This window comes from Nicotiana attenuata, chromosome 12, assembly GCF_001879085.1.
Source record: "Nicotiana attenuata strain UT chromosome 12, NIATTr2, whole genome shotgun sequence".
In the NCBI taxonomy this organism is placed as follows: domain Eukaryota; kingdom Viridiplantae; phylum Streptophyta; class Magnoliopsida; order Solanales; family Solanaceae; genus Nicotiana; species Nicotiana attenuata.
This window is the reverse complement of record NC_032000.1, coordinates 49810290-49825422: the sequence shown is the minus strand read 5'-3', so window position 1 is coordinate 49825422 and position 15133 is coordinate 49810290. Positions and strand designations below refer to the sequence as shown.

At 40.1% G+C, this 15133-nt stretch overlaps 1 protein-coding gene across 1 annotated transcript in view; it reads right to left on the bottom strand.

Moving 5' to 3' along the window:
* LOC109235705 (conserved oligomeric Golgi complex subunit 7) overlaps positions 8941 to 15133 on the bottom strand; it is an 8199-nt gene continuing 2006 nt past the window's right edge. Inside the window, exons 6-10 of the mRNA XM_019401912.1 lie at positions 13428 to 13573; positions 12659 to 12857; positions 10424 to 11099; positions 9932 to 10264; positions 8941 to 9558 (exon numbers count right to left, since the gene is read on the bottom strand). Of these exons, the coding sequence (XP_019257457.1) occupies positions 9280 to 9558; positions 9932 to 10264; positions 10424 to 11099; positions 12659 to 12857; positions 13428 to 13573 (1633 nt within the window). The 3' untranslated portion in view covers positions 8941 to 9279. The remainder of the gene's footprint in view (positions 9559 to 9931; positions 10265 to 10423; positions 11100 to 12658; positions 12858 to 13427; positions 13574 to 15133) is intronic.

The window sequence follows — 15133 nt, the reverse complement described above, 5'->3', positions numbered from 1 at the left end:
ACGCTCTTCCGATCTTAACACATACAAGAATTCAGGATATCTTAGTGCTACTGGGCCTCAAATATCGAGCCTGGAACCCATATGTGAATACTTAATAATTGAATATTGTATAATTATAAAGATTTTGCTTATTTAATTTACAAAAAAATATATAAAATTATAAAGCTAACATGTAAAATAAGAAAACTAACACATACAAGAGTTCAGGATATGTTGGTGCTACTGGGCCTCAAATATCGAGCCTGGAACCCATATGTGAATATATTAATAATTAAATATTATATCATTATAAAAATTAATTATTTAATTTAGAACATAAACATATAAAATTATAAAACTAACATGTAATTAATGTTGTTTAATTTACAGTAAACGACATGGAAGTGCCGCCTATTCATCCCGGACCTTCTAGCGATCAGCTACTGTCGTTACATGGCGATCATAGGTCCGCCCACATATGGGAGGGAGAGTTACTGGCCCAGACTCTCCGCGTCAGGAGAGTAGACGACATGTGGGACTTTCTGAAGGGCAAAGTTCTCCATCCCCGTATAGTCAGACGCTTGGAGGATACGGGCTTCTACAGGATTCTGGAGATCGGGCGGTTGCAGCTTGATTGGTCTTTGGTCACGGCCCTGATAGAGCGGTGGCGACCGGAGACACACACATGCCACTTGCCCATTGGCGAGGCCACCATCACATTGCAGGACGTGGAGGTTATATATGGGCTGCCCGTTGATGGACACCCTGTTGCTCTGTCGCCAGGCATGAGAGAGATAAAAGGTGCGCAGTACCTGGACATGCTGCAGTAGCTCACTGGTTTCCGGCCACAGAATGAGAATGCACTGGCTGGGGCCAGTCATTTTCCGTTGACGACTATTCGAGAGTATTTGGAGATATTGCATCCTGACATCGATGGCGATACACCGGATTATCATGTTCACCGGTATACGAGGTTGCTACTACTCCTTATGTTTGGAGGGGTATTGTTCCCGAACACTTCGGGGAACCTAATCAGCTTGAGATTTCTTCATTATCTTGAGCGGCTAGATGATTTACCCCAGTATAGCTAGGGTGCTGCTGTTCTCGCCTACTTGTACAGGCAGATGTGCCGTGTGAGCATGGGCACCCAAAGTGACGTTGCTGGATTTTCGCTGCTACTACAGGTGACAACATATTCGAATACTCTATTCATTTTAACATACCTAGTAAAAATATATCTTAAATTTTACGTCAACATTTTATGTTAGGTTTGGGCTTGGGAGCGGTTCCTGCAGTTGCAGCCACCTCTACCACCATTAGCTCCGGATGTACCACCTTCGTTTCTCCCCCTAGCTAGGAGGTGGGTTCTCCGGCGGGGATATACGCTTGAGTACGAGGCTCGGCATAATCTCCCCTTGTACAATGATATCTTGGATTTGCTGGAGGGCGCACATGTAAATGTATACCTAAGTTTACTTGGCATAGCTTCACATGTGTTGCGTATACTCACGTTTTTTTGTTGTTACTTAATAGTTCATATGGACACCATACAACGATGCGCTGATAGCTGGCTTGCCCGCTTATTAGTCGGCCGACCGACTTATGTGGGGCTCTTCCGTCTCGTTGATGTTCCTTGATATTGTGGAGCATCACGCCACCGAGCGGGTACTTCGCCAGTTTGGCCGTCCGCAGCTCGTACCGACACCGCCCACCTGGCACACCACGCATTTCCAACGGGATGATCCTTCCAGGGTGGACCAGGCATATGTGGCATGGCTAGAGGAGCAGATCGATACTTGGGACCGGCGATTTGACTTGATTCCCCCTCCCCCCTTCATCGAGTCGTCTGGATACTTAGCATGATTATATGGGCTGGTACCGCGGCGTTACCCGACTCTTCGTTGGGAATCCCATTCATCGAGCCGACGGTCGGTACGTTCCATACGCCGGGAGGCACGAGGCACTGGTATGTTATTTGGTATTCTTACTTATAACTGTAACCTAGCGTTCTGTAATTTATATTTTACACGATGTGCAAGCTATTGGCCTACATTTATTCCACTAGTTGGGACTGCAGATGCAGCAACATGCTGGCGAGGGAGCAGCCATTTTGCACGAGTATGGCCGGCAGGTTACAGAGCTGGCTGCCCGGACACTGCAGCGAGCCCGAGTGGATGAGCGCTTAGCACACGACCTTGCTTATGTGACGCCAGAGCATTACTATAGAGGTAGGGCTGTCCCACGAGGCAGGGCTGTCCACGGGGTCGTGGGGGCCGACGAGGAGGTGGTCCCCAGGAAGGGGGCATTGAGGCACATGTTGAGGATGTTGGAGCTGATCTGCCGGGTGACCTCCATGAGCCAGTTGAGCATCATAGCAGCATGCCGTCATTCAGCCTTCAGTTACAGCTCACTCCAGGGACTTCGCAGGTGACCCCGTCGGATCCATTGTTGATTACGGGCACGAGCATTACCAGAGAGGATTGGGATCAATACTTTCTAGGCCCATCAACCGATGTTGAGGATCGGCCGACCCGAGATGTGGATAGTGGGTGCCGGCTGGGTTATGGCTCATCATCGAGGGGTGCTGGGGATCTTTCACAGGCGCAGGTATGTTTGTATTACTATTAAATTTAAATTTGTTTTTATCTCATTGATTCTCCATAAATAACTTTATAATTTTCTTATTAAGACTTCATCCCCGCCCGTCACGGAGGCCACTTCGTGCGATGCTGACCTGGATGCGACAGATGCTTATATTCAGGAGCCCGACGAGACCATGGTAAGACAATATAATTTTTTTTTTGACTTAACAAGTACATTATTAATATATATTTTCATATATTTATTCTTCCGTAGGTTTCTACTGGACTGACGGCCCCTTCTGTCGAGCCTGCTAGCACGCACTACTGACGATTATGCTGCAGCGTATTCTGCGATAAAGAGGCGACGTGATGAGGATGATCCTGATAACGTAGCCGGCGGGCTGGGATGCGCCTCAGGCCAGCGGCTGCATTGAAGCACACAGGCTGTGGGACACATTAATTTATTTTTTTGGCTTTTATGTAAATAGTAACAATAATTTTTTTATGTTTACATTATATGCGCATTATGTTTTTATTTCCCCGGTTCTTCTTTATTCTAATACTACAACACAAATACAAACATAGCAACTTAACATAATTTAAATTTAATACAACTAATGAAAACACATGACATGGAAAACATAAAGATAAAGTACTACACTCAACACATACATGGCATGTGAGCACGGCATGTGTTAGATGGACCATTTCCCACAAGAGAATAACCTTCTAGATTCATTTATGGTGTGTACATTATTCCCCCAGTTTTCATGGATAACGGTGCAAACTTCAAAAACATTTCGGTCGTGATCATACTGTAAAAATGAATGCCAATGTGCTCGCCGCCTGTATTTCTCAAATCTTTTTATTGGTAGTGGCATAAATTCAACACCCCTTTCCATTAATGACGTTGCAGTTGCAGCCCTTTCAACAAACCTCTCCGCCGTCTGCTTGAATGACATCCGCACCATGGCAGTGACAGGCAATCCTCGTGCAGACTTCAATAACCCGTTGAAAGACTCTGACACATTTGTAGTCAGAATTCCCCATCTTCTGCCACCATCCGCATGCAAAGTCCACTTTTCAGGCTTATGTCGCAGTAACCAACGATACGCTGCCTCGTCTTCCTGCCTGATAGATTCCATGTGTGTCCGGAATTTATGCTCTTGGTGATTTGTTGCAGCCATCCACATTAAATCATGCAGATCCTTGTTGGGATATGCCTTCTGGAAATTGGCCTTCAGGTGCCTCACGCAGTAACGGTGGTATGCATACGGTTCCTGCCATTCAGGCAAATGCTCTACAGAACTTAATATACCCCCATGCTGATCAGATATTAGACAAATACCTGAAGTTGTTTGACAACGTGCTCCTTCAAGTGGTTTGAAAATAGCGTCCACGTCTCTTGTCCTATTGGAACAAATGGCAAAAGCTAGAGGAAATATTTGTCCATTGGCATCTACTGCAACGCTGATCAGCAACTTAATATCATACTTTTCATAGACATGAGTACCGTCTATGGATATTACCGGGCGGCAATGCACAAAACCATCAATTGCTGGTTTAAATGCCCAGAACACATATTTGAATATATATTCCGGTATTTCCCAACTCCGTTCAAGTTTCTATTCAACAACAGTCCCGAGATTAAAGCGTTGCAATGCGGTCATGTACCTGGGTAGAGCTGCAAATGACTTATCTCAGTTACCATAAACAATTACAAACGCACGTTTGCGCCCGAGAAATGCCTTTCTTTTGGTAATGGTATGGCCATATTCCTGGTGGACGGATGTAATGCACTCTTTGATCTTGTACCTTATGGACGCTTCAATGTGTGGAATCAGGACAAGAGAAATCAAGTCAACATCCAAGTTGAAGTGATTCCCATTGAATGTGTCCATTTCACAAATGTGGGTGCCAATATATTTACCCACTTTCCACATACCTGTTTTCTTCTTGCTCGCACGTAGCATCCAATGAAATCCGTAAACCATCTACGGCAAACAACCTTGTATACATCCATACTTGACTCCCATATCGTCATCTCACGATACTCTTTTACGGTGTACATTTTCGCCGCCCTGCTTAGGCGCGCCTTATCAAGAAAAAGCATGCCCTTTGCCAGCACCGTTGGTCTAGACTCATCCCACATTGCTGTCCGAATTTTGTCAAAATCCCTTGTGAGGGCATCCACATCCGGCATACTTGGCAAATGATCAAGGTAGGGAATATGCCTTGAATGAAACGGCACGTGGGACTCGTACACTCTTGGTCTAATGGGAGGTGGAGCATGCTCCCTCGTCAAATCAGGTTCGGCATTCTCTTCCTCCTCATCATCACCCTCGTCAGGGAAGGGTGTGTCATCTCCAGACTCATCGGCATTGTTGTCATAATCACTATTATCTTCCTGACTCTGGGTATCTGTCGAATTCCGAGTAAATACGTCGTCTACGGGCAACTGAGTGAGGACGGGACCATCAAGTTACTCGTTTTCACTACACAAACAACAAAATAATAGGCTACTCAAATTGATAAATACTTTACATATAGCTATATCACTTCACTTACAAGTCGTAATGTGTTGACATTCCATGATGGACATTATCCTGTTGGTGATGACTCCCGGATGGACCACCATGATCCAACGCACCAAAACTACACATATTCCAACTAGGTGTGGGTTCATAACTTGTAAAATTCATATCTGGACGGTACCCCCTATAGAATATATGAGTTTTAATACAAAATCAATACAACAAAAATAAACATCGTAACACAAAGGAAACTTGAAGTTTACCACTCGTCTTGTGGATTATGTAAAGTAGGAGAGAAATTATTTCCTCGCTCCTCATTCGCCCGTGGAGATAAATTTAGATCCGGCCAAACTCTTTCAGCCGAAACCTGTTCGGCTAAAACTGCTCCAGAATAACCACCCGATGATTGAGGGTTATCCCTGCTTTGCGCAACCTCATTAGTGCGAACGTCTTCAACCTTCACGTACATTTCCAATATTTTTATCAAAATTAATTTCCGGTATTCATCCGAAGTCCCCAAAAAATCTCTTAGAGTTTCATCATCCTCGATGCTAAACTCATCGTAACAAACAACACATTACGGGGTGACAGAATACGTATATCTTCCCGTTACTTTAAGGTTCACCGAACGCTTGCTCACACTCATTTTATTACACAACAATGATACCAGTCTATCGTACTCCATTGTAAGTGGCAACTTAACATGACTCCGTGGAGATAAACTATAGCTCACTAAGTTATTCGCCACCACAACCTTCCCCCCCCCTTACCCCCCCCCCAATATAATAAAACCCTTACTTTTCGCTCTTCAGATATTATGACAAAATGCTTGAGAATTTAACAAGAAAAAAAATTTAACAGGAGTTGAGAATATTTTTGAATGAATTTTTGCAAAATCCTTAACGCCTTTAAATAAGGCAATGCCCAATCCGGGGGGTGGGGGTGGGGGAGGGGGTCGAATTTTTTGAGGTAAAATGCCATTTTAAAACACGTTTTACATATTTGAATTATTGTTATGTCAGTTAAGCGCAGAAGAGCTATTGGTGGGCCCACAAAATAAGTAAAGTGCATTTCATAAAAGCGTTTTATATAAAACGTGGTTTTAAAACGCGCTTTACCTTAACGTCCAAAACGGACGTTAAAGTAAAGCGCACTTTAAAACCGCGTTTATATAGTTTGGTCACTAATTTTTTTCCCCAGAGAATTCAAAAAATAAAATAAAAAAATAAACGTAAAGATTCTTGACAAAATTAAAAGATTGGTCAAGTTTAGTGACCAAACGTATAGTTTGGTCACTAATATATATATATATATATATATATATATATATATATATATATATATATATATATATAATATAAGTATTTTGACAAAATTAAAAGATTCTTGGTTAATATTGTGTTTAAAATGAATGCACTAATATGTGTAAAACTAAATATTCTAATTAGTATGACCTATATAGATTTTAAACTCCTTCGTTGTTATCACTAGGATTCGCATGAATATCAAGAGATTGTTATCTTTGAATATATTTTTTACAAATGATTTTAGGTCTAACTCATTCTCTTTTATCATAGTCACCACGTCACACTTACGGACCGATCAATGGGGGAGCTAGCCTTGCCTTTGTGATTGCAGGTTCGACCGAACCTAGTAACTTTAGTTCAATCCTTACATTTGTCTTAAGAAATTCATTGAATATATACAATTATTAATTTAGAACTCAATACTAATTGTAAAACCGAACACATAAGTTTCAGATTCTTGCTCCGCCTCTGAAACCGGTGCAGTCGACTATTGAGGACATGATAAAACCATCACAAGAGGTCTTTTATAATTTTATTTTTTTATGTGCATTTTGATAATTTTTAATTTAATTTAATGGTGTATGACCTCAATGGATATACATTATTCCTATATAATATAAATAGTCCATTTATTTCATATAAATATATAGTTCTTGATTGTGAATGTACGTACACCTACACCTACTGTGTTATATGTTGAATTCGTCTGCCATTGTCTATTCTTTACTCGAAAGTCTCTAATAAGGAGAAGGAAGGTGGATTTTGTTACCAACAAGTTGCGGTAGTAAGTACTCTTTTATCCTTAATTAAAAGTTTCCGATTCAAATCTTGGGTATGGAGTCGTCTTTATCATGGAGCAGTTTACCCTCAATTTGGGACTTCCCGACATGAATTCGGATTTGGTCAGGCCCCAATGCGAGTACCAAATATTGGGTGGGAAACCAAAAAAGGAGGTGGATTTTGCTACCAACAAGGGTTGTGGTGGAGTGAATTACTCTTTTATCCTTAATCAAAGATCTCGGATTCGATCCTTGGGTATGGAGTCGTCTTTATCATGGAGCGGTTTACCCCCAATTTGGGACTTCCCAAACACGAATTCGAATTTAGTCAGACATCAACGCTGGTATCAAATATGGAGGGGGAGGGGGGGGGGGGGGGGACCAAAAAAGGAGGTGCATTTTGTTGACTGATGAAAGACAAGGGACCCAATAACTGAGCTATCATATCAATAACAACATTTGACACACACAATTAGCATTATTAATTGAATTTTGTCATGCTTCATCTGGAGCAGACCAATTTAATCACATTAACATAGTTAAATAACAAATCATATGCTGTTGCTTAAGCTAAAACAGGAAGAATCTTCATATTCTCAACCTTCCAACAAATTAATTTGAAATCTTTCGACCAGCAATTGCACATAAGCAGAAGCGAAAGCAGGATTTTCATTATGGGAATTCAAAAAATTTAAAAGTAAGCACACGAAAAAGCTAAAGAAATTTAACATCTAATATATACGCATGAAAAAAATTTAACCTTATATATACAGTATAATTTTCGGCGAATGAGATTCGACTGAACCTCTTCCGCCTATCTAGCTCCGCCCCTGCATATAAGAGTCTAATAAACGTCACATAGAACTCCATCGTATAAACAACAACATACCTAATATATGCCCACACAAAGGTGGACCTATGTGTTATAGTGAGGGGTAAATTTCGGCAGAAATTTTGTATATGTATATGTATATACCTTGAAAATGATTAATTTAATAAGCACTTGGCATCCTAAACACTAAAAGCCTCTGGGAGTATGGTCTACACAGCTACCTCTCTATCTTGTGCAGGAAGAAAATCTGTTTCCAAGAAACCCTCGGCTTGCCCAAACACAGTCACAGCAGCAAACTCCATAATATAATCAAAAGCATAAACAAAAGCATAAGCTGACACAAGAATCCTATCCTACTTCGAGCAAGTCAAGATTAATTAGTAAATTAATTGTTGTAGAGAATCTCATACATATATTTTCCTTTTGCTTTTTATTTTTACCGTAAGTATCTAATTTATCTTTATACCTCTCCTTTTTGTTAAAAAACTTTAGTTCATGTTGTAATTATACAATGAATAATAATGCAACGATGTCATTCAAATCTTTTTATTTCATATTTTATCCTACATAAAATAAACACATATTCTCACATAACTTATGCGGGTATAATAATGGGGAGTAGTTTAAAAGGGCCAACAAAACATTATGTTAAATTATGCGGTAATTATTCTTTTACGCGACTAATCAAACATTTTATAATTGATGCAGAATTTTAGATTGGAATTACTTTTGACAGTACCTAGTGATTTTCGTTTTGAACCAAATCCATATATAATTTATGCTGAGACAGTTGGAAAGAAGTTATTTCATGATTAATTATCCCGGAATTGTAGTATTTTTTTAATCCCCATGGAAAGGTGGAATAATTAATCCTGAAATAACTTTTTTCCAACCAAATGACCCCTTAGGGGTATACCAAACGAGGTATCAATACCCACAATATAACCTTCCTTAACCAAAAGCAATCTGTTCCGCTGGAATTCTACAAATATTGCACAAACAAACAAAACCTATGGTTGCGAAAGAAAAGGAAAAGAGACAAAATTAAGATCCAACTCGTACTATGTTTATCTTTCACATATAGCTCTAGAGCGGCACTTGTAAAAAACTTTGTCAAGGACTTGAAAGTAAACACAAGTGTTATCTATGAAGAAAAAGGAAAACTAACTCTCTACGACAAATGGATCTGGTTTTGGTCCTTCTGCAGCACGAGTCGAGCGCATTGGCGAAATAAATTCCTGTAACAGCATGACTAAGAAGTAGTCACTATTCTAAACTGATACGTCGCATCTTGCAGACAAGATTAGCAGTAGGAAGATCAAGCTGATTCGCTGAATCTGTTTTTATAAGATCCTTGAGCTGATTTTTAGGTGTTGAAAAACATGTCTGGAATGTGGCAAGAACTGTAGGAATTGGCATTGATAGAGCTGAAAGTACATTGCTTAGATACTCTATATCGACAGAAAGCTGTTGTGCTCCACGATCTGTTATATACTGGATCCCTCGAAGCTGTTCCATGTAAAGTGCGGTGGCACCTTCAGCAACCTTTACAATAAAGGCAAAGGAAAATTAGTCAACATATAGTTGTGAGAGAAAATACATTTGGAGACACGGAAATAACTAGTTGGTCAGTGTCTCAGCAATGATGATTTCCCAGAAAGAGCAAACAACGCACTCCCCACAAGTAGTTCGTAATCAAACTCAGCTTCTAGATGTTTCCTCGTGATAATTTTAATTTTTTTACCAAAGTTTATGTTAGTTCAGGCTTTGGCATTCAAGAGAATTTTTATATGAACATTATAAATGGAGTAATGGTGTTGTAGGCCAGATGAATTAAAGCTCTCGGTTGATAGCACAGATACCTGTAGGTATTTGCTCACCAGTTCATCATAAAATATTTTAAAGTAAAAAACAATACCTTAAACATCCATTCAGTTGCAAAGTACTGGGCCTCATCAGCATTGGGATCACTGTTGGAAATATTCTCTACAAGTGGCTCTAGCTGTTGGGGTAAAGTAAGGAGATATTCACCAACACCAGTCACATAAGACTGGGGGTATGCGCTGAAGGTTGGAAGGGGCCGAGCACTATGTTCTTCAACAGATGACCATATGGGCAGGCGTGACAGATCAATGAACTGCTGCCGTACTTTTGATATGAGAACATCATAAACAAGCTCATTGACTGCGTCTGTGAAAGCCGTAACTCGTTGTGATGCTACTGGAAGTGCATGGAACCTGGGATCTTTAGACTGCAGAAGGCACAAGAGAGAAGTTATCAATGTAAGATCAAATTTGCATAGAAGAAGATTGGCAAGGACGCATTAAAGGAATAGAAGAATACAATTGCTAAGCGAATCGGAAGAAAGACAAGCTCCCAGATATATGTAACTATTGTGGGAGCCACTGACCTGCTCCAACAAATTAAGAAGCTTCCGAGCCTTCTCAGGAGTATCCAATAGACTCACAGCTGCCACATCCAAGACCGCCCTTCGAGCCACAGATAATTGCCCACTTCCATCATCATTGACTACATCTGGTTGGTTCTGATCAATACTTGACCCAAAAACTGAGAGAGCGAGACTTGTACTCAACCTAGCAAGAGTAGCCTTGAGGGAAGCTTCAAAGACTGAAGATCTACTGGTTAAACAATCAGCAACCGTGAGGATCTGCAGTGCACCTTGAACAAATGACCATTCCTCCTCACTTGATGTGAAGTCAACTTTACGTGCATTTGGAGCTGCTTCCCTTCTTTCTGCTGTGTCTTTCTTTGTACTAATAGCATCCATATCCAGTCCACAAACAGCTCTCAATGATTTTAGGTTCTCCTGCAAAGTGGAAATGTATTGTAGCATAACATCATCCAGCACAAGAATTAGCTCATCCACCTCAAAACCACCAGTAAAGTTGATGCATCTTTCAACTGCTGCTTCAAGAAGCAAAATGACGTGTGGAATTGACTCTTCCATCCTTCGTACAGTTTCACTAAGTTCAACTCCCTGGACTCCCGCAAGAGTAACAGCAGCTCCTCTGAGATCAAGGCCTGCAATCTCACCAGAGAGAACTGCACGCTCCATTTGTCCATATCTAGATCACAAATTTAAAAGCATTTAGTGTTTGTATACTTGACACCGCAAAAGCAGATGACCTTGCGATTTCAATAAAGATCCTCATACGGCACCAGGCAAGTAGAGCCGTCAATATGGGCTTGGCCCGTTGGGCAAGCACGGGCCAAGCCCAGCCCAACCCGTGATTTAGCAGGGCTGGGCTAGAATTTTTGGAGCACATTTAAAAACGAGGCTTTTAAGCCCGGCCTGTGTAAGCCCGTGCCCCGTGAGGCTTGACTGAAGCTGGGCTGGGCCGGCCCGTGGGCTTAATAAAAATACATATTTAAAAATAACAAGAAGAGTATCCCAAGCTTAAAGCTTATTAAGCTCATCATATTAAAAGATCAAACTCTTAAAATGTTAATTAGTTTTAAAAATTTAATTATTCTTAATATTTAACTAATTAATATTGCATACGAATTGTAGGTGTAGAAGAAAGTGAAGATGTTAAAACAACCTTCTTACAAGCGGATTCAAATGTGTTTGATAAAGATGATGTGTTAGATATCCCATAAGCGTCATGGGCGTTCTCGTGAATAGTTTGTTTTGAGTTGACTTTTATTGAATGAAATATAGTCTTGTCTTTTACTTTTTTAGTGTTTATTGTGATATATTAGAACCGTATAGAAATTTATTAAGTTTTGTGAAATTTTTCCAATAAGATTTTTTTAACTTTCAAATATTTATCTTTTTTTAGTTTAGAACTTAAAAAACAAATATAAAATTATATTTTAAAAAATGATGGGCCGGCCCGTGGGGGCCCGTAGCCCACATAGGGCTGGGGTGGGTCGATCATTATAAGGCCCATCAAAATGGTGGGCTAGCCCAGCCCAGCCCGTCAATTGCTAAAGCCCACGTGGGCTGGGCTGGGATAGCCCGGCCCCGTCCATATTGACAACTCTACAGGCAAGCTACTTGAATAAAATGCTTGACAGTTTCAGAGAACCACCAAATTTTGAGATTTTTACATGTAAATACTCAACATGTCTGATAGTACCAGGATACTGACAATACCTAAGCAGGAAACCCATGTTAATTGACCTATGAGTTAATACTTATTTATTACAAGCAGCTCCAGCCATGCATAAAATTAACAAGGTCTAGGATGTAAGAGAGCAAACAGAAACAGTGTGATGTAAGATCTCGCATATCACAAGAAATTAATTAATCATTATTCCTAAAAACACTTGCAGAAAAGAAATGAAAGAAAAATCTCCTCATCAAAAGCATTAGATTTTTTCAACTCAATCACCTAGTCAAGAACAAAACTTTTCCAACTCAATAATCCAAGACTTGAAAGGACCAACACTCAATAACTTACATGGCAATGGTACTCAACTCAACCTCACCATATAAATGCATTTCAATCAAATAAAAGACCTTCACGTAAGACTAAGAGCACTGCTTTTCAAAGGAAGAACCAGGAAGAATAGAGAAAATTTGGTATCTGGATAAGGGATGCCATATGCAACGGAAAAAGTATGTGAATATGTGAAATCAAAGGTGATGAACAAGAATATTTGCTTTTTGTATGCTCACCGCCGTTTGAAAGATTCATAAGGAAGGAAGACTGCCTTCAGAGCATCCGACAGAACTTGTGGATCAGCGTCTGAAAACAGGTGTTGAATGTTCCTAGCAAAGCTCCCAGTTGTACTCTGAAGTTCAATTAGGGCCTCCAAATGTTTAGTCTGAATCTTGGCACCTTTTGGCAAATCTCCATTTGAGATATCGATTATACCTGAAATTTAGTGTAAAATCTGAGGCATGATGGATGGAAAATATCCAAGAACTTTGAGTATCCAAAAAGAATAGAGATAGTGTCATCCAAAAAGAATACAACAACAATCCCAGTAAAATCCCACAAAGTGGGGTCTGGGGAGCGTAGTGTGTACACAGACGACGTTACTCCTACCCCAGACGTTACTCCTACCCCGATGGGGCAGAGAGGCTTTTTTTAATAGACCCTCGGTCATCCAAAAGGAATATAATAGGTAATTAGAGCTGATTCTTTCCATGCACAAAAATGGTGATAGTGACATCCAAATAGCTGATTTGCACTTTGAAACTTCAATTTTCAATCTTCCATATATATAACTACTTTAAGCCACTTATATGCTTGGAAACTAGTTGGACACCGATTCTTCAGAATGCTTGATGAAACAGAGAAGGCGGCATCATAACTGAAAGATCAGAAAAAAATGATAAACATTTTCACTTGGATGAAACTACGTGAAACTATGCAAGAGAGCAAGAAGTCTATGTTTAGATCATGGTTCTCAAAAACTCCTAAAGAATGATAAAACCTCACCTTTAGCCAAGGCTTTTGTCTCAGGCACAGCATCCCCAATGGCAAGGTTAATCTGTGATGTAAAGCTCATACCAATAGCTGACATTGTTTCAATTAGTAGGTTTGGTACAAGAGTTCTGAATTCTTCTGGAAAGGCAAGCATACACCTGCAACAAAAAGATCTATTGTTCACTAAGGAACACCAAAGAGTGATGTCCTAATCTTTGCCTCCTTTAATCTTCTTTATTTTCTTCAGTTTATTTTCTTCAGTTTATTTTTATTTTGGTAGGGGAATTGCCTCCTCTTTTATCTTCTTTATTTTCTTGAGTTTATTGGGTGGGGGTGGGGGTGGGGAGGAGGCCATGGCTGAGTTATAAAGCAAGAGGTTGGTGAATATTGAACCAAAGGCATCTTCATCATAAATGAGACTAGCAAAGTTAGTAGCTGTGGCATATTAAACTAGTATTTCAAACCCAATTAACCACTCAATGCCCCCCCCCCCCCCCACCCCCCCCCACCCCAAAAAAGAAAAAACTCACAGATTAACCACGTAATGCCGAACCCTTCCCCGGAAAAACCAAGATGCTTTCGTGCTTTAGAAATGACCAAATAAGAACTGCATAAAAGTGGTCGCAATGCCATTCAACATTACATTCGCCAAATCATAATGTTTGAAGAAAGTGATGAGATGATTCCAAAATTTCTCCTTTTTGAGTAAGGAGAAACTTTTGAATCCTCTCATCACTTTCTCCACTTTCTCCAAACGATATGATTTGGTAAATGTAATTTTGATTCCAAAGTTTCTCTATGAATACTATATCCTGAGTGGGGCAAAAATGTTATGGTTGCATTCAAGCTTCTTTTTAACAGCTCGGATCTTGGTATAAATGAATGCCAGTCAATTTGGTCTCTCCTATGATTCTTCCCTCCGAAAAGGCTTTTCTATAGTAACCAAGAGCTCACTCTTTTCCCTCCTTTGACCCTGTTTTATGTTCTTACTTTTCTCTTTCTGCGTATCCGTTCGAAATAGTATCAACTTCATCTGCAGTCTGTCACCCACAGGTTGCATGTAACCTTTGACCTTAGTTTTCGTTTCTTCTTAATAGTAGTGAGGAGGGAATAGGTTTACGAGAGACAAAACAGAACACCTAAAAAAGAAATCAAAAAAAAAAAATGCAATGTAAATGAAGCCACGAAAGGAATCAGAAAGAACGAGCAATTTTTTTTATTTCATGCTTTTTTTTTCTACATCACCAACTCATCAAGCAATTTGCTATAGCCCTGAAACGTAGGTGCCAGATAACCTATCTACCGATGTTCGAGCAGATGGGGTCACACTGAGTTTTATAGCAGCAACTTCAACCCTGGCATCTCCAAGTTATTACTCCTATGCCTTAACCACTCAACCACTCATTTCGGGGACTTTTTTCCATTTAGTCTTCTGATAGGTAGATCTTTTTCATTCCGTAGCTGTACTCATATAAGAATCGACATCTAGATGTCAATCTAACATATAAGCAGTTCAATCAATAATGAGACTTTCTATCTATTAATAATTACATAACTTCTAGTAAGACAACATTAAAATTTTCTGAAAGCAGGAGAGCATATGACTTCCAATTACACTCCAGCAGAAAAACGAAGTAGATTTTTCCTTCTTTTTTTGATAACCGAAAATCCCCAGGCGAGTTAGTTGGCCCACAGTTCAAAACTCAGGAGATTATGCG